The following is a 25,318-nucleotide window of genomic DNA, read 5'->3' on the forward strand; positions in this document are numbered from 1 at the left end:
GAAAGTTAGGTGGTGGTGGGTAGGAGTTGTGGTTTTGAGGACACTTGTTGACATTTCATGATGCTGCTCAATGCTATTTCAGATGAACTAATAAAAGCTGCCTAGCACTTTTCTGTAAGACTTTGCTACAAAGGATGGTGCCCTGCTAACTTTCAAAACCAATGGATGGAAACCCTAGACTTGATAAGGAAACATCATCTATAATTGTTGGGTTGATTTAAAGGCCTTCCAACTGCAGGCGCTCACACAGATGTGGTGCATACCTCCACCGTGCAGATTTGAGAGTCCTCAGTAGCCTTTACAGTGAGGAGTCTCCATGGCTTTCAACTTGCTTATAATATAGAAGCGTGTTGGTTTACAGGTTTACTCATACTGCTTTTAACTTTTCAGCCCTCACTGGGGCTGCCTGCAAGGTGACTTTTCCCTGCTTTCAAGCTTGATGTGCATTGGCTGAACCCCCAGGACTAAGTGCTGAATGCCAGGCATTGGGTTTACAGGGGCTTACACTAGCGTGGTGACGCTCCTTGTGTCACTGCTTTTTTGTCTTTGACTATTACCCCTACTCTTCCCCAGTTCATACACTTCTTATTTTGATAGAACCACTATTGTTAATAGTGTAACTTTTCTCCTTCTCTTGTCCCCCCTCTTCCTGCTGGAAATCCTGGCTTAGTTTCACATGTTGAATAACTAACTGAGTGTCAGTTTGAAGTGTTTGCTGGGACAGGCCTTAATACTGGGTATCACTGATTCAGGTGTGTGTAAAATAAGGAGAAATTTCCAGTGAAAAAAGCTGGATTTTTGCATGTATGAGATCAGAAGATTGGATCCTAGAATAGTAGCCGGTTTACATATATTTAAATTTTTTTTGGCTTTCTAGTCTTTAGCAGAAATGTTTTTATATTTCAGATTTATTTGGAACACCAGCATTTAAAATAAGGTGTTCTGTGGAAATTTACAGTGCAATTTATTGTCCTTCTTACTTTATATGGCATGCTAAATTCAATGCAGTGTTAAAATGTTTAAATATGTCTTTACAGAATATTGCTAAAAATAGGTTTAATAGCCACTGCCAATGTTTTTGTGTGTATGACAGTAATTCAGTGTGGCTTGTTTAGATTTTTTTTTTGAGCTTCACCTCCTGCTAGTGACGGCAGATATGAATTATGTTTAGCTCTAAAGTGACTGGGGCAAGAAACCTCCAATTATCTGCCAGAAAAATGAAATAAGATTAGTAGATGTGTATAGTTCTGACTGGATAAATGGTTTTACAATTACATTATTGTAAATCAAGTTAAATGTGTTCATTTGTTTTCCCAGTTTAAAGATCATAGGTCCGTAGCAGAAAAGAGATGATGGGGTTTGTGCTGTAGCAACCGGGGGGGGAGCGATGGGGGCCTGGAAAAAGGTAAGAGGCTGAGGCTGAAGCTGTTTTAAGCAGCACTCCTGCCCTCTCCTGCCCCTTGGTCCTGTATGTGATAGTCTCCCAGTGCCATGGCTTGTGAGGACAGTGACCTACATAGGATTCAGGTTTTAAAACTGTAATAAGGCTGCTCCTACAGGAGACGTGTGTTGTAATCTGTCTGGTGACACAGTTATCTAGTTTGAATGTGTGCCAGTAATTATATGAGGCAGGCAAGCAGAGTCAGTGCTGAAGGAATGTTCCTGTGGTCCTTTTCAGGCTATTCACAGGCACCAAAAGCTCCCTTAGCTAGTGAGCTTTACAGGACAGAGATGCTGCTGTATGTTTGTGAGCAATAGGGCATTTTTATGGTACTGCATAAATAGTAATCACGGGCAAATGGAAACTAAAAAAAAAAAAAAAAAAAGTTAGAGGCAATAGAAAATTGGCCCAGGAGCCTCTGGCAGGCTCACTGATATAAGCAGGAGCTATGTGCCCTATTTGTATGCCCATAATTCATGAGGTGTCTCCACCAAGTAATTGTTCTGCCCATGTTTGGGGTGGAAAAATAATTTTGGAAAATATTTCTGAGAATTGCAAACCTAGGTGATGATCAGATTTTATCAGAGACGTGGATAACCAGACCCTCCACAGCTGGCAGAAAGTAATGGAGTTTTGATGAAAGCTTGTGCTTAACCACAGCGCAATTGATTTTGGTTTATCGTTTCCAGAATTCAGTAGAATATTTCATTCTCTGAACCCATTTTTAACACTTTCGAAATTGTTTCAAAGAGCAGCTGGCTTCCCTGACTTGGTTTTAAGTACATTCACAAAACATAACTTTAAACTATAATAAAAACATTTACTTTAAAAGGACTTGTTTTTTCTCTTTCTAGGAAGCCTGTACTAGGTTACTTCCCCCCAGGCTTACCAAGCAAGCTGTGTAAAGAAAAGTTGCTCCTGTGGCCGCTAAAGAAAACAGTTGAACCAGACAAGCATTTGCTGAGAGCTTAACCTGGAGTTTGCGCCAGATTGGGTATGCAAGCCTTGCTGAAGGGCTCCTTTCTTCCATCAGACATTGGAATTGTTTTCTTTTGTGACCACAGGCAGGGGGATGCTTGGAGTATGTCAGAAGCCGTGAGTTAGACTATATTTATCAGATAGTTATGGCAGTGGGTGCTCTCTGAGGATCCTTAGTGCAGGCAAAACTGCATGCAGGGGAGGCAGGGTAAATGTCATTGCATTTAGCTGAAGCTGGACTCAGGGCTGATTTCCAGCCAGCAAGCGTGAAGCTAGCATTTTAACTCTGCAGTGTGCTGCCATTGCAGCATTGGCTATTTTTCAGAAGTAGCTAGTAAATTACTGCATTGCAGGTCTGCATGCGTGCAGCTTCATTGTTTATATTATTACCTGTCTTTTGCTTTCCTTTTTTTAAAATAACATGTTGAGATCTGTAGATATGAACACCTGTATTCCTAAATAGGGTAAGGAAAGTAATATTTTATACTGTTTTGTGGTTAATGTGGAATCTGTGCTATTTGTGAGGGTAAAAAACCACCGAAGTTAGGAAACTAAAGGCTTTTATGCCTTCTTCTTGTAGAGAGAAAACAAAACTTGTTTCTGATGAGACACCCAATTCTAGAAAACAGCTTTCTTTTGAACTTTTAAAGTAGAAGCCAGCAAGGGCTTTTCTTGGTAGCAAAGGAGGGGTTTGCAGGTTGCTTAAGAACCATCATGCCCAGGCCGTGCAATGAAGGGAAAGGTGGTCTCTTTTGAGGACCAGTGTCATCAGAGCTTGGCCAGAGTTCTCCTCCTGCCTGTTTCTGACAGTTAAAAAAATTTATATCATGTATGAAACTATTGTGAAACCCAAGCGCAGATCACAAGAGACACCTTTAACTTATTTTTAGTAGTTCAAAGGCACATTGATAAGCATCCTATTAACTTAGGTATTCTATGTCTCAGGATCTATGAAAAGCCATATGAAGGGAAAATGAGTGTCACATCTGAAGACATTGTGATGCTGTAGTGTAGGTGTCAAAATGCTGTGATGTGCCCAGGCAGCTATGCAGCCAGGTATGGAACTTCTGTTCTATAAAATTATGATTATGAAGAGGAAACATATGGAAGATTGTCCTCTGAAATTCTGAGGGACAACTGGTGTGTTTCATTTGGATTTCAGAACTGATGCCATAGAGAAGCAGTGAAACAACCACGGGTTGCAGCTTTCTTGTCCTAGCAGTTAATATTGCAGAATTTGGGAATCCTTTGTACTTCCAAGCATCAAGCTACTGCTTTAGTTCTTATTGTGGATTTAAAGGTCTAACTTTGGGCCTACAAGTTTGAAGAGATGTGGCAATAATAAGGCAATGGGAATATGTCCTTCTATGGGAAGGAAAAAATAGCTATGGTCAAGGCAGTCATTTGATCTTCCTGGTGCATTTTTGCAGAAAAGATATGTCATCTTCAGGACATAGCTGAAAATGTAAATGGTTGCATAACTGATTATTAAAGCTTCTGATACTTATCCTGTTCATTCCCTTGGTAGTTGTGTTTTAATACTCCTAACATAAAATAACCCCATAATGAAATAATTTAGAAATTAAGAGAATGAGATATAGTAATAGTGCCCATTACTTCATCTTCTTTTCCTAGAATGTTTCCTGCCCTGATAAAATATTGAACAGCTTGTTGAACGGTTTATTGAACAGCTTCTTAGCTTTTGTATGCTGCTGTGAATTTGAGAGGTGAGTGTAGTTGCTATCCAAGGATGTGGCACTTCTTGGAGGGTTAGTTATGAGAAACTGGCTCAAGTTATCTGGACCCTGAATGCTCAAGTAATTCATAATATAATATTGTTAACCTGCAGTTACTGTAACTGAATGCCTTATAGTTGGCGCAACAACAACAAAAAAATAGTACTGTCTCCCACCATCTCAGCGTGTTCATTAGATTAGCTTGTTACTCAAATGGAACATTTTTATGAAATATACTATTACATATTTACTGATTTGTTTGTTAATATGCCACAAAGAACTGTGATGAATCATTACAACTAATCTTATTTGCCAGAATAAATTAATGAGGTGTATCTGTTAAAGCTATACTTTTGATGGGTTTATATTTTGTCTATCTTTTTTTTCAGGAAATTACTTTGTTTAATAAATCTGCAGGCTCTTTTCCTGTCATTAGTTCAAAATAGATGTGGAAGGAAATTTTCTTTCAGATGTAATCCATTTTGCTTGGAAATTATTTTTTTAATGGCCTTCAGTATAGCAAAGCGTAATTATTCTATGTCCTTCAGAAGGGTATGTTAGGTGTTCCCATGAGTTCACACCATTCTTTTGTGCATTGGTGTAATGGAAATATGTTGCATACTCAACCTTTGGACCAGGTGTCAGTAATTCCTTTGCAAATCCAGCGTCAGGTTGGCTTCACTGTGTAATAAAACTATTTGGTAAAACCTGTACGGATGTTGGCTGGTGGAGGCAAGCTGTCCTGGCCTGTTCAGAGCTGCTGGAAGAACAGCAGACAAGGAAAAAGAAAACAGCTCTTTGTTAACAAGATCTTGTCTCACCAAGGAAAACTAAAATAACCATGTCATTTAACTGTGTCATTTCCTTTCACACACTGCTTAACAATGTTCTATGGCCAACCTTTCGATACTGTGTCCTTACAATGCAATTTAGTCTTCTACCCAATTTATTTGCTGTTACCAAAAGTCAGTATTATATTACGGAAGCATATCCATGCTGGAGAATTAAGCCAGTAAAATATGGACTGTATTTTATGCTCATGGAAATTTACATCCTTCTGTTTAAGGATAAATAGTAGTAATTGGCAGAAGTGGAAACAGAATTGCAGTCTTCTATTACATACAGTGCATTATGGTTCAGTGATGCAATATGTTTTTACCTTGGAGCACCAGAGGATTAGTAATTATGAATCTATCACTTAGAAGGAAGAAAAAAAAGATATATCCAGCTTATGGTGGCATGTGCCATTTCCTCAACAATTTGTGTTCTCTTTGGAGGGAAAATCCCCGAAGTCAATCTGACATAATAATACCAGCTCCTTACAGTATGTGGCTCAGACAGATGAGAGATGAATATTACGTTACTCCAGCACGAACATGTTGGAGGTACTTGTAAAGCAGTCTTGAGTAGTTCGGGTTTAAATTTGTAATTTGAAATCAGAATGTGGTAATTCTACTCCATTCTGCAATTTTGGTTAAAAAAAAAAACAAACTTATTTAAAATTCAGTTACCATTAGAAACGTCTTTATTCTTTGTTTATTTAGTACTGTATTATAATTTGACAAAAGCTGTTGAGGCAGCAGTTACCCTTACCATTCAGAACGTACAGAAGAGGAACGACTGTAGGCTTTTGTTTTGCCAGTTGTTCTTAGGTAAACAGGGATAATTTTTTAATCTGTTATTACAGGGTGGTTCCTCTCTACCTGATGGTTGTGGTTTTTTCTTCATATCTGTGGACATTTATTAATTTCTTCTGCTGATTATCCTAAACAGCTTGGTGTTTCTTTCTTAGTTGCACTGCACCTTACACAATTAGTTTAAGTGGCAAAAACAGTGATGTAAGTCAGCAGCTTTCCAGACTCTTGACATTTCATAACCATTGTTTTATGTATGTTAATTTCTTTATAGAGTTAGTGCCCTGGAATTTGGTTTCCAGAGAGCAGTGTTTTTAAATATTGCAAAATCATATTTTTCTCCTTGCTAAAAAAGACATCTTTGCAAACTGTTTTTGTGATGGCTGAAGGTTCATAAACTTCTTGTATGCTTTCCATTGCCACAGGGGCATATTACGTTTGGAAATGGAGGTTTCAGGGTGGGGGGGTGGGAATAAATACTAGTCTTTACTTACTTTTATTAAGTAAAAATGTACCCAGTCTCACTTTGATAGGTTAAAGTTTTCTGCTCTGCATCTCTTACTTGGCTGTGATATTTAGTACTATTACAAAAAAAGTATAGATAGGGCTTCTTGTTTCATTTTGGAAATCTAAACTGAATATAAGAACTCAGATAAGTTCTTATAATTAAAAAATGAACTCCTCTTAGCAATTTTTTACACTTGATTTTCCATTTTGTGTATTCTTTCCTGTAGGTCTGTTGTGATAGTTGGCTAGTTTAATTACTGCCTCCCCCAAAAGATGAGTATTTGTAGAGTCTAAAGTATGTCATTTTCCTTCAGAGAGAACCATTGTGGGAAGAGGATGAAAGTAAAGTGTTTGCATGTTAGCAATATAGGTGTATTTGTCTGCACCCTTAAAATCTGCAGTTATTCTGACAGAATAGCAGCTGTGAAGGTGCAGAATTCAGAGGATCTGAAGGTACTTTTCGAAAACTCATCATTACTCAAACACGCACTAAGTAGACATGTAGCCAATGGAGTGTTTAAGGAAGATAAAGTAGAACAGCACTTGCTGCTGTTTCGGTTCTTCTGGATGCTTCCAATTCTTGGGTTTTTTCCTCACATAGTCTCAATAGCCTACTTCCCTGCATTAGCAATATTTTTCTAATTAAATTGAATTTCAAAGATAAATGCCACTTTCTCAATGCCAAAACTTGTCACAGAAAAGATTTCTTATGGTGGATCTCCCAGTCAACAGACTGTGGAGAAGAAAGGTTAGCTGCTGCAGCATTTTTTTTTTGGCTCTGTAAATGGCAGAGTGCCCCAACTCTCATTGGCTTTGCAAATGCTAAGGCTATTCAGCACCTTTAAAATGTACTCAATATCTCAGACCTAAGCTTGGGAATCACTCAGTGGCAGTATGTTACAAACTTGTTATCAGTATGTCGCTTAAAAATGCTAATGTTATTGGACTTTGATCCATTGTCATCCTTGTGAAAGTGCCAGTCCTACAGGTACTCAAATATTTGACTAGCCTAGTTTATTCATTTCACACAGCCACGCTAAGGTATGCCTAAAGTCATAGCCAGCACCTCAAAATATTTTCCCAGTCCCTCTCATCCAGTCTTTCTTAATGAAGGGTGATGCATTAAGGCCTAATTTCTCAAGCGTGTTGAACTCCCTGCCCCCCTTGAGAAGACAGTCAGCTTTCTGACTAATAGTTTTGGATCAATGTGCTGTTCCACTGTGCTGGTATTCTCCAAAATCTACGCCCTCTAGAAATCAGCAGACATGTAACTCAAGCTTGCTTCTTGAGCTTAGAACAAAAAATCAGTCCAGAAAAGTACGTATTGTTCTAGGGAAGTTGTAGTGTCTGCAGTAATTTAATATAGTATTCAGCGGATGTTTTACAGACTTGAGAATCTGCAGTTTTCCAGACAACTTACAGAGGACCCTAACTGCTGGGACCTGTGAACTCAAATGTATTTGTTCTTTCTTATCCATTCAGTTTCTGTTCCCTCCGTTTTATGTGCCTTGCCCATGATTTTATTTTATAGTCAGTGTTTTTTTTAAAGAATGAGTAAGCTAAGGCCCTCCTGGGATATGTCCCCTACGTTTAGATCTCTTTGCTAGTATCATGAGTGTCTAATTGCATTGGTTTTAATGACTGGGAGTTTCTTTTGGTACTAGGTGATGCAGATGTATCTCCCATTCTGTGGGATTGCCATATCCAATGCCCAGCTATTTGCAGCTTCAAGGAAGGAATATGACAGAAGCAGGGTAAGTAAAACAATGTATATTGGACCAATATCAAACTTCTGTCTATTGTTTCTTCAGATTCCAGCTATGCAAATATGTTTGCTAAGCAGACAGTTTTGACTATGTTTTATTTCAAAAAATGCATTTTCAACAGATCACTATCTTGACTGAGGCAGCCAGCAGGGAGCGTGGGAGGGAAATACGCTCGTGGTGGTGGCTGTTGTTTCCTGATGTCAGTTACATGTTTCATAGTGCTGAAACAATTGTGTTTGTGACATAGGCAGTGCAGGAGAGAGTGTTACCTTGGCAGAGATTCAAACTCTCTTAAAACTCCAGTAATATCAAACCTTTGCCATCCTGAATTTGAAATATTCAATTCATGTGCAAATAATGTGGATATATCTTTGTAAAGGAAGCAAGAAAAAAATCTGTATATGAGGGGGTTTGACAGCATGTGTCTGTATAGATACATTACTCACATTAGTCATGATTGCTGATGCCATGCATGAGTTGGGACAGGAGGCTCCAAAGAAGTGAAAATAATGCTGAGCTTGAATGTCATTTTCTTCTCAGAGAGGTTGGGGTTTTTTTTAAGAAATAAAATGGTAATTTTGAGGTGGTTTTGATAATTGTTGGCTTTAAAAAAAAAAATTATCTTTCCTGCAATGACAGGAAATGATACTTCTGTTACCATGGATCACAGCTCCAGAGCTTCAATGGAAATAGACTGCTAGTGTTGAACCTGCTTTTGCTTTACAAGCCGGTGAAACTACAGGGGGGGGTGTCTGTGTACTGAGCACTGACATTTGTATATTCAGGACTTTGGACCTTCCCATGTGTAGAAGCTAATGCTTTCTGCTAACTAAACTTTAGTTTAATTGGTTTTGAAAACTAACAATAGCCCTTTCTAATGGTGTATATATATTTAAGGGTCAAGAAGCATATGAGCTTGTCTTCTGCCCAGGTCTGACTACAGACCACTGTATTTTGGGATGGAGATGGAAAGGAGACTTGGGGAAAAATATTTTCTGCCAAAGACTTTTTTTTCTTTTTTTTTTTTCTTTGATCTTCAAACAATTGTTTGACAACATAGAGACTTAAAATTTGCTGCAGATTCACAGCCTGCAGGGAACAATGACAGACTTTTTTTTTCACAGCTATGAAGAAAAAGACAGAACATTAATTTGAGGAGTTGGCATTTAACCTTTTGGGGGAAGCATTCAGCAGAAGAGTATTAGGGACATTTCATTAGAAAATGGTAAATTCTGGTGGTTGGACACATCAGGAAATTGGATCAGATATACAGATTCTCTGTTTCTTGTTGCCACTTCAGCCTTGCAAAGCATAACAATTATCATTGTCATTTGGCAGTTACATGGTGGCCCATACTTAATTGCTTTTCTGTTGGTGGTCTTTAGCTTGGCCTAGTTCATGGTTGAAATTAGTTGGCAAGTAACACATGATGGACAAGCCCATGATTTGCCTTCCTTATCAAACTAGAACCAGTGGTGGCAACTTCCAGTGCCTGTGACCAACATCTTGCTGATGACCACTGGGTTAGGAGAGCTGAGACCAGTAACATTTATATGCTTACCTATGTGTTCTTCAGTGTTGGTGCCCTAAATCAGGATAAAGGAAAAAGCACACTTCTTTGGACCCATGGTAAGAAAGAACATGTTCTTGACACTGATGAAATGAGAGAGGAAGCCCTTCATTTTAAAACATTGTATTTTACAGACATGTTGTTAAGTGGTAAAGACTGGATCAGAGTGCTATTGGAATATGCAAGTATTGATGTGATTTTTTTCTTTCCAGCTTTGAACATGCAAAATGGGTAATAAATTAGTAAAATGGAGTTTAAATGCACCAGCAAATTCAATATAGCAAATCAAGTAACTCAATCCATACTACATACTTGGAGAGTTCCATTACAGCCATTGTTTCATTTTTGGACCACAGTGAAATAGTTTGAAAGATTCCCATTGTTTGCTAGGAGTTGGATTGTGCTCCGTTGTGAACTAAGAAGTACTTCTTTCTTTCTTCAGATACCCCCACCCCAATTCTGTTGCCATAATCATTAAGAACTTCCTTTGAATGAAGATTTCAATGGATTTCTCATATTAAAATCAATCCCAGAGATTGTGTCTTTTGCAGTGCTCCATGTATTTATTAATTCTACAACCAATACAAGAATTTTCTGTCCTTGTATGCAGGCTTTACTGGAAGTAGTGAATGATCTCTTTGAGGAACAGACTGACCTAGAGAAAATTGTCAAGAAAATAATGCATCGGGCCCAGACTCTGCTGAAGTGTGAACGGTGCTCAGTATTACTTCTGGAAGATATCGAATCACCAGTAAGTATGGCTGCACATTCTGTAGAAAGGCTAATATTTGAGTGGTAGAGCAGCAGCTTTTACTGTGATGAAGCTGTTTCCTATCATATGTAAGTACTGGACAGCAAGTATTCTTCCAGCATGTTATTCTTAAATATAAGTTAGGTACAGATTGAATGTTTATCAACACCACTGTGTGGTTTAGCCCCAGTAGGCAGCTAAGCACTGCACAGCCACTCACTCGTTTCCCCACCCCAGTGGGATGAGGAAGGGAACCAAGAGTAAAAGTGTGAAAACTTGTGGGTTGAGATAAAGACAGTTCAGTAGATGAAGCAAAAGCTGTGTGCACAAGCAAAGCAAAATAAAGTATTTGTGTGCTACTTCCTATTGGCAGGCAGGTGTTCTGTCATTTCCAGTAAGGCAGGGCTTCATCACATGTGATGGTTAATTGGGTAGACAAATGTCCTGACTTTGAAAGCTCCCTCCTTCCTCTTCCTCCCCCTAGCTTTTATTGCTGAGCATGGTGTCATATGGGATATTCCTTTGGTCAGTTGGGGTCAGCTGTCCTGGCTGTGTCCCTTCCCAATCTACTGTGCACCCTGCAATCTGTTCACTGGGGTGGCAGCGTAAGAAACAGAAGGCCTTGAGACTGTGTAGGTACTGTTCAGCAGTAATATAAACATCCCTGTGTTATCAACGCTGTTTTCATCAGAACTTTAAATCAGTATAAGCTACTATGAAGAAAATTAACTCTAGCCTATCCATAACCAGTATAGTCACTTTTTCAAATGGAAACTGAAAAGATACATTTATGTTTCCTTCTGGTCATTTGAAGGCTGAGGTGTCTGTAAGTTGCTAATGTATCTAACTGTATTTTTCATAGGTGTGATACAACTGGATACACTTTGATTCTCAGTTGTCTGTGTGATGGAATTAATGCTTGCTACAGAGCAGCTAGGACAGCTTAACTGAGAAGCAGGGTGCTTCTGTGGTCTGCGTAGAAAGAAAAATGACCTGATTTGTTAACAGATACTTATCTGCTCAGTTCCTGTCCTTCATTATATAGCTATGAGAAGGAAAGAAACTTCCTTTCTTTAGCTTCATTTACATTTACCTGGAATTTATGACCTAGCTCACATTTTCAGCCTAATCACTTATCACATGGGTGGTGCTTGCAGGCAGTTTCAGAACCAGAAACAGTTGCATCATCAACGAAATCTTTAATCATCATTTTTAGGACTAACCTTGTCTACATACATTAAAATAAATAATTATCAGACATCTTGGTATTTCTAAAGTGTTCATAATTTCACATGTCATTATGGTTTAACTGTAGCACACAAATACTTAGGTAATTTCTATTCTAGTATGTAACGTTATATTTTTAGTCAGATTACTGGTCTTTCAGAAATAACAGATAAAAATAAACTCATCAGGACTTTGTTAGCTGACCGTCCTGTGTATTCAGGAGCTCAGTGGGCTTTACAGCAATCTAATCAGTGTCTTCACAGGAGTCAGCTTCCTGACCTGACTCATGAATGCTTTTTTGTAAAATCCAGTATTTTAATGTGGAAGAATAGCAAGACAGTAAGGGCTGAGGCCACAACATGGAGTCTTCTCAGCTACTCTTGGTGGCCACTACTTCATGGGATTTGTTCCTTCCTGGAAGTTTTCCACTCACTCTAGCTGTTGGCAGGGATAAGTTTGGGACTAGCAATGTTTCCACATCTTTAATAAGTTCCTTTAATACTTTGCAAAATAAATAATGATAGCTGGTCACAGTTCCTTAATAATGAAAATGCTGTGAAAAGGTAAATCCTTTTGTTATCTTGTCTTAGTAATTTTCCCCTGAGGTAACAGAAAATCCATTGGAAGAGACATATTTGTGTAAGAATGTCTAGATAGTCACGTACTTGGTCATGTGATAGGAAGAAGCTTTTGCATTGAGCAGGTGAAGTGAAAATTTTACTTTCAGCATCACTGAAGTATGCTTGGTTTTTGCAATTGCTCTGTCCATTTGACCAAGGAATAATGATTTTGTTGCAGAGCTCTGTTAAGGTGAACAGATGAATGTAAGCTATATGAAAGTATTTATCAAGAGCTGGATTTCATGCACAGTTTTGACAGGTGCTTTCACTCGGCCTTTGTAATACTGCCATTCATAGGGTATGAGAGCCTTTTTAAACATGTTTACCATTTTTCAGTATTGTTATTAGTAGTAAAATAAGTGACTGCCTTTAGCTTGATAGATCTCTTCAGTGTTTTCAGGCCATTCAACACAAACTGTCCTCCTTTCTACTGATTTGAGAAGTAATTGAAGGATAAAAGTGTCGCTTGTAATATCATTCTTTTTTCTACCCAAGTATCTTTGGATTCACTGACGCTGTAATTGATTATTTGATGCTGGGCTGTGACAAGTCTAAATGATTATCAGAGACAGAATCACAAGTTTGTGTGTATGGCAGAAAAAAACCATTATTTTCTTTCCTTGAGGAAAGATATGTTTCTCATTTAATTTAAACTGATAGAAATGAAATACTTTCAGTGGAGTATGCCCTGAATTACACTAGCTTTCATAAAAACAAGATCTAGGTTTGTATTTTGTTTATATATTCTCTGTTACAGAATTTTAATGTTTCTGGTTTATTTTCTCTTTTTAGACCCCCCACACTGATTTTATAATTACAAGATACAGTTCTACTACATTCTTATGAAATGCCACTATATTTGCAAGTATAATATGATTTTTATTTTTCACAGAACAGTACATTGTGTTAGTAGCAATCTGTGGGTGGCATTTTTCACTTCATTCTTCTGCTCTTGGTACTGTTTCTACCTTTGAGGATGGAGGGGTTTTTTTTCCAAACCACAGATAATGAGTTCTTATTCCTCTAGACCTGAAATGTGAAATCTGAAATGTGGACAGCCAAGGTATTCAGTTAAGCCTAAACTTCTCTAAACAGTCATAAATCTTAGGTTAATTTGGAGTAGGAGAATAGCAACTTGCCACCCATGTGGTCATTTTTACAAGTGGCAGAATTGTTTTCCTCATTTCCCTGGATTTTGGAGGGTTAACCTATATATCAAAATAGAACCCCATAGAGTAACTGATTGTGAAGCCATGTCAAAAATACTGTTATTTGTACATTGTATGAAAAGCTTTTATGATACAGAACCAAAGTGGAAGATGGGGACCCATACTAGCATCCAGAAATATTACCTGTGTTCTATATCACACTAGCCCCTTTTAAGATGTTTCACTTATGTGCTGTTGGCACATAAGTTCTAGGAAAATAGGTTGGAATTAGTAGTGCAAATGTATTTTTCTGTTTATTTTTCTATATTAGAAAAATGAAGTTTGCATCAGCCTCCATAATTCGTATTCCAGAGCCCTTTGAAGGGAAGTATATATTGTTGCAGAAAATAGTTTCATAAAGGAATCTGAAGATATCATTTGATTTGGTATTGTTTGTTAGTGAACTGTGCACAATATGTATTTTGAACATGAATTTGGAGGAAATTGGGGGAATACAGATTGAATTTTTATTCTAAGACCATTAGATAAAAATGTTTTAAATATAGGAAGCTTATGTTACTGGTTTTTTACATATTTATTCATCTTAATAACAATTATGCTACTTTTTTTGTGACAGGTGGTGAAATTTACTAAATCCTTTGAGTTGTTATCTCCAAAATGCAGTGCTGATACTGACAACAGGTTAGTGCTCATGTCTTCTATGGTAATGGATTCTTTTTCACATAGTTTTAAATTTGCTTGATCACAGTTTTCTGTTCTTACGGAACTTTGGATAGAGATGATTGAAGAGTGTGAGCCTACAGTTTTTACTCAGACAAGACTCCTGCTTGCTTCAAATGGGGACTTGCTTGCATAAATATACATGCCTATATTTTTATATGTATGTTTGTATATATGTATGTGCTAAGATTTCATCAGTGTATCAGAGAAGAAACCAAGAAATTACTGATGACTTTTTATTATTGAACTCATGGAGGACACATGGGGTTTTTGTATAGTTAATACTGAAGTAAAAATTACAAAATTATTTTAGGTTGTTTGTTGATCTCTTACAAAAAAACTCCTTACAGTTGAGTTGGAAAGTTTCCAGTAAAGTTTTCTGCTTCTGTTGTCAAGTTGGAAAGCCTAAAAACCTCAGAGAATGTGTATTTTCCCAGAAATTCTGTTCCTGTGACTCTTGTTTGGAGTCCAGTCAAAATAGAAGTATATGTTTTGCTTAGTAGGATCTGTATTTAAACATTGATAAAAGGCTAACTGTAAGTAGTAATAGAAAAAGCTTTTTGTCCATATGGGATTCCTGCAATTCCTACAAGACAGTACAACTGGTAACAGTTCATGTAAAACGTCCTACATACCAAACAAACTCAATGATTATCATACACATTTTATGCAAATCAATTCATACTGATTCTGAATTGAAATTTTCCATATCAAATGGCTGCCATAATGATAAACCTAGATTTCTGTCCAACTTGCCACCCATAGCTTAGCAAACTTGAAGATTACTTAGTGCTTTGCCATATTTAAGCCCTTTAAGCATATTTTAAAAATATTTTTGGTAACTTGCCTTCTTTCTTCAACTGCAGTGTAGTGAAAAGCTACCACTATTAAGGTGAATGTGCACATTATACTCCAGATTACAACAGGTCGTAATTCTTAATGCTTTTGATGGATTGATTTTGTAGCATTACAAAAATGAGTAGTGTTATTTTTAAGATGTGCAAGCTGACCGCAGAGTCCAGGGCCATGCAAAAAGACAGGCAGAAGCTAGGTCTCTTCCATGCCCTATCCACTAGATTAGAGATGGGAATGGTGAGACAAATGGAAAACAAGTGGGAAAAAATAGGAAGGTTTAAATATGAATAAATAATCTGTTGATTCATCTGGGAATCACAAGTTACTGCTTTTGACAAAGAGCTTCAGAGTAGCAGTTGGTCTTTCCTAGGTCAATTAAATGGGTGAAAATACATTCCTTTTGTACAGGGACAGGAGTATGAATCAAGGGATGTGGTTGTTATTCCTGTTTTTCTCAAACTTGATCTGTAGCCAGATTAGTCAAAACAACGTAGAGTGGTGTCAAGATAACCAAGCTGGCTCATTTCTTGTTACCATAGTTATATTAGCATGTTACCACAGAGCAATTTGTAGTAGCCTGCTCTGCATATAGTCGTCAAGATTCTTTTAACTTCAGTGTGAGACATGAATAAACACATGCAACCTGGTAGCTAGTCTTTATAAGATTTGTAAGGGTACGCTTCTGTGCATCTTTATAGGAAGATTTATTGCTTTTTCTTTCATTTTTCATCCAGTGGAGAGTAAAGTTGGTGTTACAATGACCAAGGTTAGACTGGCAGATGTGATGTCACATTTGGATCTAGCACAGGCACAGCTTGAGTTATTGGCTCTATAGTGGGAAAATGAAGGTTATTTAGGATACAGAACACCGTGAGCCCTTGAAATTTGAGCATTTTTTTCTAGTAAGTTTTTGCTCTTTTCATTCTACATTCTGCAGCTGTAACTGATGTAAAGTCATGAGATGTTTCATGTGGAAAAAAATGGCAGGATGAGTTTCTCCATCATTACACCAGTGAAGATAAATATTATTTCTTTGAAATTTTAGTGGAAATCCAAAGAGATTATAGGCTGAGAACAGTTCAGTACTAAGTTTTAACTGAAAGAGAGAGAAGCTTCAAGGACAATATAACTCTTAATGTCCTATTCTCACACAGTTTTAGAAGAAATTGGCTTTTCTTTTGCCCTTCTTCCTTCTGGCTAATAGAAGCTCACCTTTTTAGTCCCTAAATATTATAATGAATACTTCTGTCTTTTTTCTTTGCTCTTGGTTGTAAAGAAACACCTTGCAAGACCATACTTGGAATTACCTGTTCAGTTTGCATTTTTCCAGCACACACCATGATCAAGTCTGTTTATTATCCATAATGGCACACTGATGCTCTCATTGCCAATCATTTTGTTGTTGAAGTACAGGTTTGCTAAGTCTCCTAATTTTTTTCTCCCTTTGAAAAAAGATTACATAAATCTTAGAAGCCTTGAGAGTTCAGTTCTGATGTATTCTGGATGAAGATGAGCCTGAGGGAAGGCACTGTGGGCTATGTCTTTCCTACACAGAAGTCATCTTGGCAGATGGTGTAGCTGGGATTACACTTCTGCATCCTGAGCACCAGGGGTAGAGGAGAGGTCAGCTGCCTGAGCCAGTGTGGGTTGTGTGGGAAAAAACAGCTGTGCTCCCCACTGGTTAGGCTGGTAACGAGAAAGTGCTGAAACCCCTGCTACTGCTGTTTCACCGTGGCTGTCCCTGTGATGATGTGCACTCGGGTATCGCCCCGTTCCCTGCAGTATTTTTATGCTTCCTAAGGCATCTTTCTGCTCTTGTAGTCCTAGGAGCTGGAAGGGTTCGTGTCACTGTTCAGAGAGGACTGAAGGTTCCTGCAATTTTGCCTGTACCACTTCCCCACTGTATTGCTGCTATTCCTGTCAGAGAGGCTTTGGGGAAGATAGGAAGACACGCAGCTTCCTAAGGGGAGCCTGCAGCACTACTCAGTGCTCTTGAGCTGGGTTTACTCTTCTGCCTGGCACGCAGCGATCCTGCTAGTGCTTGGGCAAGACAGGGAGATAGTGACATGCAGCTGCCTGCATCAGTCCAGCAGGACTCACGGCTTTCCACAGCTCAGAAAAAATGGTTGCTGTGATTTTTAGAGTAGCTTCTGAGGGGTTTGAACTGCTGAGGATGGAGAGAGTGCCAGCTGGCTGTGATTTGCATCAGAATTAATCACTGATATTTCCTCCTAGTGAAAGTTGAGTGCCTCTCTTCTAGAGCATGGTTGTAAAGCACTTGCTAGGAATGGAGACAACATAGCAGAACATACTTTTAAACTTCTTGAATTATATCTTTTTTCTTTGAATTGAATTCATTTGCTGCTTAAAATGCGTGACAGCCATAATGCAGTCCCAATTTAAAATGTCTTACATTATAATGATAATATCATCCAGATTTTTAAGGTGTTAACTGGGAGCTATGCATTTGAAATTAGATTCTTATCCTTAAAGGTTGTTTTTGCTTGTCAAGTATTGATGTCCTGAAATAAATTTTAAATTATAAATATGAATTTTTTACTTAGCTCAAAAAACATTATATTTATGTAAAGGTTCCTGTCAAAGTATACACATAACATTTACTACAGTCACTCAAAATCCTTATCCCAAATGAAAGTTGATACACTTTATTTATGTAAATCATTATTATTATTATAATCATCTATCTTTATCGTATTTTAAGAATATTGAGTTTTCTTTCAAATGAGTGACTTAGTTGAATTAGTCTCCAGAAAATCAATGCAGCTGACAAAAATCAATCTTTTCACTTTGAGTCATTCAAGCATTTTACTGTGCATCCTTCTTTCATTCATGTGCATCACTTTGAAGCTTCAAGCTATTGTAGTCTTCTCCATGGCTGCTCAGAGGCACTTTTTTCTAGGTGATATTTCTCAGGTCTTGAAAATTGATCTGTTCTATTTTCGAAACTAAGACAAAATGCATTTGTTTATTCACACATGAATAGCTACACCTCACCAGTGTCAAAACCTGTTCTTCAATAAGTCAATGAGAACTTTCCTGCTGATTAGATGAGGTATAAGGTGAGGACTTTAAGGTCTGTGAGTTTTCTGGAGAAGCTGTGGTGGAGTGTGGTGAGTTGAACCCATAATTCTAGTGTCTTATGCTCATTTACTCACAGATCTCTAGCCCCTCCGTAGTTGTGGCAGAAGCTTAGCCAGGGCAAAAAAAACCCAAACCTTCACGTATTGTATGCCTATGTGGATCCACCTGCTGCAACACACTTGCTTTACTGATTTGAGACTTAATTCATGATCGCTTCTTCAGCCATTCAGGTCTGGCATTTCAGACAAAAAAAAAAAAAAAAAAAAGGCATTTCCTTTGACAGGAAAATTATTGGAAGCATGAATTAAAAATACCTCAAATTCTTAGACTAATTTGAAAAATTAAAATCTTAAAAGTATGTACTTTCAGGTAGCTCTACAGAAAATATTGTTTAGAACTGGTTGCTTTTGATGAGTATCCCATGGAAACTTGAAACATATTCACATTCTTGATTCACGTGTAAACACATTTCATTATTCAGTGCTGTATTTACTTTACTTGGGAGAACCATGCTATTTTTAATAGAAAGAATTGTGTAAAGGTGAAAATTTTTGGTGTATCATTTCAATAAATACCAAATTATTGTTCCATAGATAATACTTAGTTAGCATTAATAACTGTGAATGGTTCTGCTATTCCTGTGAATATGCCTGTAACACATGCTGGACTTCCAAGCAACATTGACTGTGTCCTTTTCTTCCCTTGCTATGCCTTTTGATAGTTTCAAAGACAATGTGGAGAAATCAACATCTTATTCTGACTGGCTAATAAATAATAGCATTGCTGAACTCGTAGCTTCCACGGGTCTCCCAGTGAACATCAGTGATGCTTATCAGGATCCTCGCTTTGATGCTGAAGTAAGAGATTTTTAGAAATGTAAATATACATCATATTTTTGGCATTGCAACTAATATAACACAATTTTATCGTTATATCCAAGTGGCTGTAAAACATGTAAGTATTTATTTTGCATTATTTTTTCTATCCAGTATGTCCTCTTTCTGGTCTGCTGGTATTCACATGGCTTTATACAGTAAACACAGGTCACTGAATTAGTGTATGACTTGAGGCAGTCTTAGTCTGTCCTTGTTTCATTTTTCTCTATTTATAAGTGCTACCTTCCCCTATCAAGTGCTTTGAGTGTATGCAAGCTAATTTTTATTGCTGAAAATTCCACTGTTGATGTTCAGTGTTAGCAGCACCATTGCTGTTAGCTGTTGGAGTGACTGGGACTGTACATACACAGAGTGTAAACAGAACCTAGAGAGGCAAATGTTGTTTGTGATCTAACTTAGCCAACTAACCTTTTAATTTGCACAAATAAAATACACACACAGGATTAGTTATTTCTCCAGGATACATATATCACTCCTAACAAAAGTTGTTTGTGTATCCTAAGGTATTCATTCCCGCCTCAGTTAGGAAGGTGTTGATACAGACAAAAATATATACTTAACACCTAATAAATACTAGAGGCATATGGAAGGACAAAATCTTCACTGAATTCTATCCAGTGAAACAGTATTACTGTGGGGACTTGGCCAGCAATTGGGCAGCACATTCATCAGTGGTCAGCAAGTTTGCTAAACTGTATTACTACAGTAAGTGTGCTTGGAAGTGTTTCATCTTAGGAGTTTTGCTTGGTTCCAGTTTTATCCCGTGTATCATTAAAGGGATTATCTCTCAAACCAGCAGAACCTGTCAAAACAAGAAAAATAAAAGGGACCTGCTGTAAAAGTATACAAGAAAACTGTGTTGATATGAATTTGTTCCAAAATTCAAAAAGTACAATTAATGCCTGGGGTCTATTTCTTGCCAAAGAGATATGGTAAAATAAATCATGCCAATCCTTGATATGTTTGCAGTTGCACTTTTAATATATTATGTCCTGAATAATTCAGCTATCTCTTATTCCTTTCACATTAGTCCTTTCCAAGTTAGAGCCACTGCCCAATTTGTATAGAGAAAAAGAAAGCACTTAATACAAAGGGCAGTAATTATCTTCTGTTGCTGGTTGCCTATGAAAATTTAATTCTTAAATTAAGTTGTCACAATCAGTTATTTCTATAGTCAAGTGTAGTGAGAGGAACATATTATCCCGTATAATTTAGATAAAATCAAACATACATTTGCAGTTATGAACAGATATTCTGTTCTTTGTTTCTGTTAAAAACACCCTCTTTCTGCTCCCAGAATACTAATTGCCATTTTCAAATGTTGACACTCTATTTTCAACTCATTCACCAACAATTTAATGCCAAAGTATTTTCACTTTAGAGTTCATTTTAAGACATGTCTGAGGAAGTTATTTCCCCACTCCCATGGATTTTAGGTGGCAGTCCACGCTGATTTCGGTGATGAGTTCTGTGTATGTACAAATAAGCAGCACTCCAGTTAAAACCTGAATTATATCTTTTGCTAGCTAGGAGTTCACAGCGATCACATCTTGCCTCCAGTTGATGAATTACTGCTGGTCTTTTACTTCTATTACAGATTGCCTGTAGCATTAACATTTTCATAGGAGAACATCTCCTGATCTCTTGTGAGTGGGCTCATCCCACTCTCTTGCTCTAATCTCTTTTGAAAAAATACTTTTTTTTCTTCAGATTTTGCAGCAGTGACCTTAAAGAATGAAGCTAATTAACTGTAGAAAAAAGAGAATCAGTGACACTTACAATAAATTGCAAAGTTTTATACTACATTAGATAGAAAACAGTAAATGGGGCAGAATGTTCTCTTCAGAGCTATGGGACCAACTAAACCTACACAGAAAATCTCAAGTCTTGGTTTTGACCCCATCCTTCCACTTCTTCCTAGCTTGCATTTCTGCACAACTCCCTACTTACTCTCACCTTTCTTCTGAAAATGCATATTTCCTGTAAGCCTCATTTTACAGCTGCTTTGCTAAATCAAATTTCAGTTTGGCAGTTGGGAAGAGTATGTGTAAGGCACCCTTACGCAGCAGAGGTTTGCCCTACTAATCTACCAGTGTAAGTAATCCAGGAATTGTGTGAGCATTGCCTCCATTACAGTTTGTCTTTAATTCCAAATCAAAGTCAAAAGTGTAAGCTTTCTGTGGCGAAGATGGTGATGTTTGTATTTTCTCTGGCAATTTTTAGGATAATCCTTATGACTTTTGGTTACTCTTACTATGAATGAGGTTTCAGCAGAAATATTTTCTGAGTGAGAGCTGATCCATATGGAATGATATTTGTAAATGTAAACTTACTCCTTGACTTTTCTATTACTAGAATGTAAAAGGGTGCAAATGGTACCTACTACTAATGGAAGTTCTCATTTCTATGTTTTAGGCTGACCAGATTTCTGGCTTTCACATAAGGTCTGTTCTGTGTGTTCCTATATGGAATAGCAACCACCAAATAATTGGTAAGACCTTCCTCATAGCTGCATCATTTTTTGTGCTAAAGTCAATTTAGTTCTGTCTTTTTAATTCTGTGCTCCTTTTTCTTCTTTTTCCCAGCTGAATATTGTTAAGAAGTAAGCTAGGATGCATGCTAAGTATCCAAGAAGGAATGTTTTGACTTGGATACTGTATGGACTTTTTTAACTTTCCCATTGTGTCGTATTTATTTATTGTATTGGAACTTGAAGACTAATGAGATAAAAATAGAAATTATAATAATATTAGTGAAAAATGTTTGGTATGCTTTGATACTTTTCTTGGCTCTCCCTTTTTTGTACACAACTCAAGCAACTGTTTCTGCATTCAAGCAAAGTGGTCATTGCCCTCTTTAACGATGAACTGCACAGTCAGGGAAGACTTAGCAGGGAGGCTACAGCAGCTGTCAGAGTTGCCAGTACCCGTGGTGTGTGCTGGATCAGGACATGACAGGGTTTTATTGCTTGTTTGATAGGATGCTTCCCAGCTATGATAGTTGGCCCAGCATTATTACCTGCTTTTCCACAAAGGAGTGCTATTTGTCAATAACAGTGCCAGATTCCTCTGTTAATTTCTACAGAAGAATTCAACTTGAAGCAATAGCAATTTAAACTGGAAAGGCCAGACTTGGATCCCTGTGTGTTGTAGCTGTCAATGAGAGCTGAGATCAGTAGTGCATTGCTGAAGCCCTTGGTGCCATGCAGGATCAGGATCTTTGAACTAATTCAGCAGAGATGATGTCAGAATTGAGTATTAAAAATGTGGCTCACTGTTTGTTGTGAATTCATGCTACCTTGAAGAAGTAGAAAGAAACTGAACCCTTGACTGCTTTTAGCTCTTACGCTATTTTTCTAAAAGCGTATTGTAGCTAAATGAAATAGAAATATTTTATTGTAGTAAGACTCAGTTCAGCTAGAGCCAAGAGCTTTGAACACCTCAAGTGGTTTAAGGCAATCACTTATTTTTTCAATTGGTTCGGTAAATTTATGTACCAGTCATGAGGAAAGAAAGGACTTACATATCCAGGTGATTGTAAACCAACAAAGATTATAGGAATGAACATACTGATTGATTAAACTCTATTAAAAAAATGCACATTGCTAGGACAACTTATATGATTGCTATTAGCAAAGTGCTCAGGTTCTTTCCCAAAAAGATCTTAAACCTTTTGTGAAAACCATTGCAACTTCTAGATTTGCAGTATTATACTTGAAGAGTAAAGAATAATCGTTGAAAGTAATAAACTGAGTCCTGGTATCAGAACAACCATACTTTCATGTTTATGTTTGTTTAATGATTTTCAGAATAAATATTTGCAATTTTGCTTTTCAGTTTGAAAGATGTATTTTAAATGTTACCAATGAATGAAATATTCTGCATTGTGAATTAATAAATTAAGATTATAATTCATATTAACTCTTTCTAAAGGGGTGGCTCAAGTGTTGAACAGGCTTGATGGGAAACCCTTTGACGATGCCGACCAGCGACTGTTTGAAGTAAGAGGCATTCGATTTTGTAGCAATAACATACTTTTTCAGCAGGATTTGGTATTTTTGGGTAATGCTGCTTCAGGGAGGAGGAAATGCTACTCTAGGGAGGAGGAAAGAATATGTTGTCTGTGTTTGTGGTTTGACATTATTTCTCAGAACTTCTTGCTTAATAAGTTTGCATCCTAATTAAAACAAACTTATTGCATCTGATCTTTCTCATCTTGTTGAGGCCAGTGACTAAGCTACATTTTCAAGATAACCTGCCTAAGCATGATTATTCCTAATATTTCCATGCAATTCCTTTTCATGATTAAGCCAGCATTCATCTTTATGTTTGTGTTACAATTGACTTATAATTTACTTTCTTTTCTTTTTTCTTTTTTCACTTCTAGGCTTTTGTTATTTTCTGTGGCCTGGGCATCAACAACACCATTATGTATGACCAAGTGAAGAAATCCTGGGCAAAACAGTCTGTGGCTCTTGACGTATGTATACATCTTAGTGAAACCTTTTCTTGCTCATAACCATCACATGTAAAGAAACCTCCTGCTTCTGAGTTTATTGTAGTTAGCATCATTTTCTATATCTAGATATAGATATTCTCTGCACCTTAGTGTGTTGTCTTACTAAGATAATGCTGAAGGGAAACTTTCTCAGGCTGTGCTTAGCTGCGGAGCTCATGCACAGCTTAAGTAATTTTGAACCTGGATATCTCACTTGATGCCTATGTTATTTACATTGGAAGTGGGGACAGTGATGATGGTGAATCTAGTTTCTTACAGGTGTAAGTGTAGGAATTAATCTAGACATTACATGTATTTTCTTGTCCATCAGTAACTGAGAATTCCTTTGAATTTGGTACTTTAAACAGCTTATTGTTGTTTATATACTATTGTAAAGTGTAAGTAAAACATACTGTGAGCAGGAAAAAATTGAAAAAAGCGATCATCATAGGGCTTTTTAGTATCAAAAGCAACATCTGCTGAACCCTTCTCAGATCTGTGTCTTGCTGGAATAAAGTCAAAGCAGGATGGCTGGCAGCTCACTAAGAGCTCTGCTGTGGTTCAAGGCCAATACATAATGCAAGGTCCTAGCATGCCAACCCATTTCATCTTTCTATAAGATGCATACAGACCGGCTAAATGGATGCAAAGCTTTCTCTTTTTTTGTCCGTTGCCTTTGTAGCAATTTCTTTTCCTGTTTCTGTTCCCCCATGCCCCATTCACGAAGACTGAAATCTACCACCTGCTGTACAACAAACTCTAAAAGGCAGAATGTTTCAAAAAATTATGATTATTTAAACTTCATTAAGCCGATTTAACAACAAAGCACTATTCTCTATTATATTCTGGAGATTTTGAACATGATCACATTAAAAATAATCTTGGTGAGAACAAAGCTTGGAGTTTTGAGGATAGCCTTACAAATCTTTATTATTCCTACTAAAACAATAATTAAGAACGATTTGAATGACATTTAAGATCTTGCAAAAAACATTATACAAGACTGATTAATCTTTACCCTTTCACTGGAGGAATGTTTTATGTTGCTCAGATTTCAGTATTGTTTTAAAATTCACATGTGACAAGAGAAGAAAATCATCTAGCTATCCCTGGTGCGTGCACCCTTTACCTGTGTAACTCCTTTGAACTTATGCAATACCCACCATTACAGTAAGAACTACAAAAATAGTGTTGACCTGATTGAGATGTGAATTTCTCTCTAATAAACCAAAAATCAAACTGGATTGCTATGAAAGGGACATAATTATTTTTCTCTTTGCTTTAGGATTGGATATAGTTACCTATATATCAGGGATCTATCCTGTAACATGTTTTTGAAGTCAATAGGACTGTTTGTGTTAGAAAACATTCTAAGCATAAGCGGTGCTTTTTTTTTTTTGTTATTCCTCTATATGTATTCACTTAGGAGGAAAAGACCTCCTGCAAGATTCCTTATTCTTTATATATCATAGTCATGAATTACTATAAACCCTCATATCCCCCAGATATTTGTATAATATTACTCCTCCTAGCAAGAAAAACAAGCAGTGCCAGATATCACACTCAGATACATAAGAATGAAAGTTAACATAGAAGTTTATTTACTACTGAAATCAAGGAAGTTTAAGTTTCTTGGTTTAAAATACAGCTTCCTTCTTTTATCTAACAAAGGCTAATAGCTATATAGCTTGAATGCAGATTATAGGTTTGATAAATGGCCACTATGCTTCAGTGAAGAGTAATTCTTTCTATAAATGAGCAACAACTCATGATAATATTTGTGTAAAGTGATTGAAGATACATTAGAAAAGTGCTGAACAAAAGAATGGTATATGCTGAAGGACTGTGA

At 37.1% G+C, this 25,318-nt stretch overlaps 1 protein-coding gene across 2 annotated transcripts in view; it reads left to right on the top strand.

Moving 5' to 3' along the window:
* Positions 1–25,318, top strand: part of PDE11A (phosphodiesterase 11A) — a 142,543-nt gene that overhangs the window by 54,013 nt on the left and 63,212 nt on the right. The window contains exons 3-9 of one of the 2 annotated variants that reach the window (XM_080400368.1): positions 7,961–8,050; positions 10,243–10,383; positions 14,016–14,080; positions 18,798–18,933; positions 21,388–21,463; positions 22,905–22,972; positions 23,359–23,451. In XM_080400368.1, the coding sequence (XP_080256494.1) occupies positions 7,961–8,050; positions 10,243–10,383; positions 14,016–14,080; positions 18,798–18,933; positions 21,388–21,463; positions 22,905–22,972; positions 23,359–23,451 (669 nt within the window). The remainder of the gene's footprint in view (positions 1–7,960; positions 8,051–10,242; positions 10,384–14,015; positions 14,081–18,797; positions 18,934–21,387; positions 21,464–22,904; positions 22,973–23,358; positions 23,452–25,318) is intronic. The other variant, XM_080400369.1, reaches the window with a different exon arrangement.

Source organism: Falco punctatus (assembly GCF_963210335.1).
Source record: "Falco punctatus genome assembly, chromosome: 8".
In the NCBI taxonomy this organism is placed as follows: domain Eukaryota; kingdom Metazoa; phylum Chordata; class Aves; order Falconiformes; family Falconidae; genus Falco; species Falco punctatus.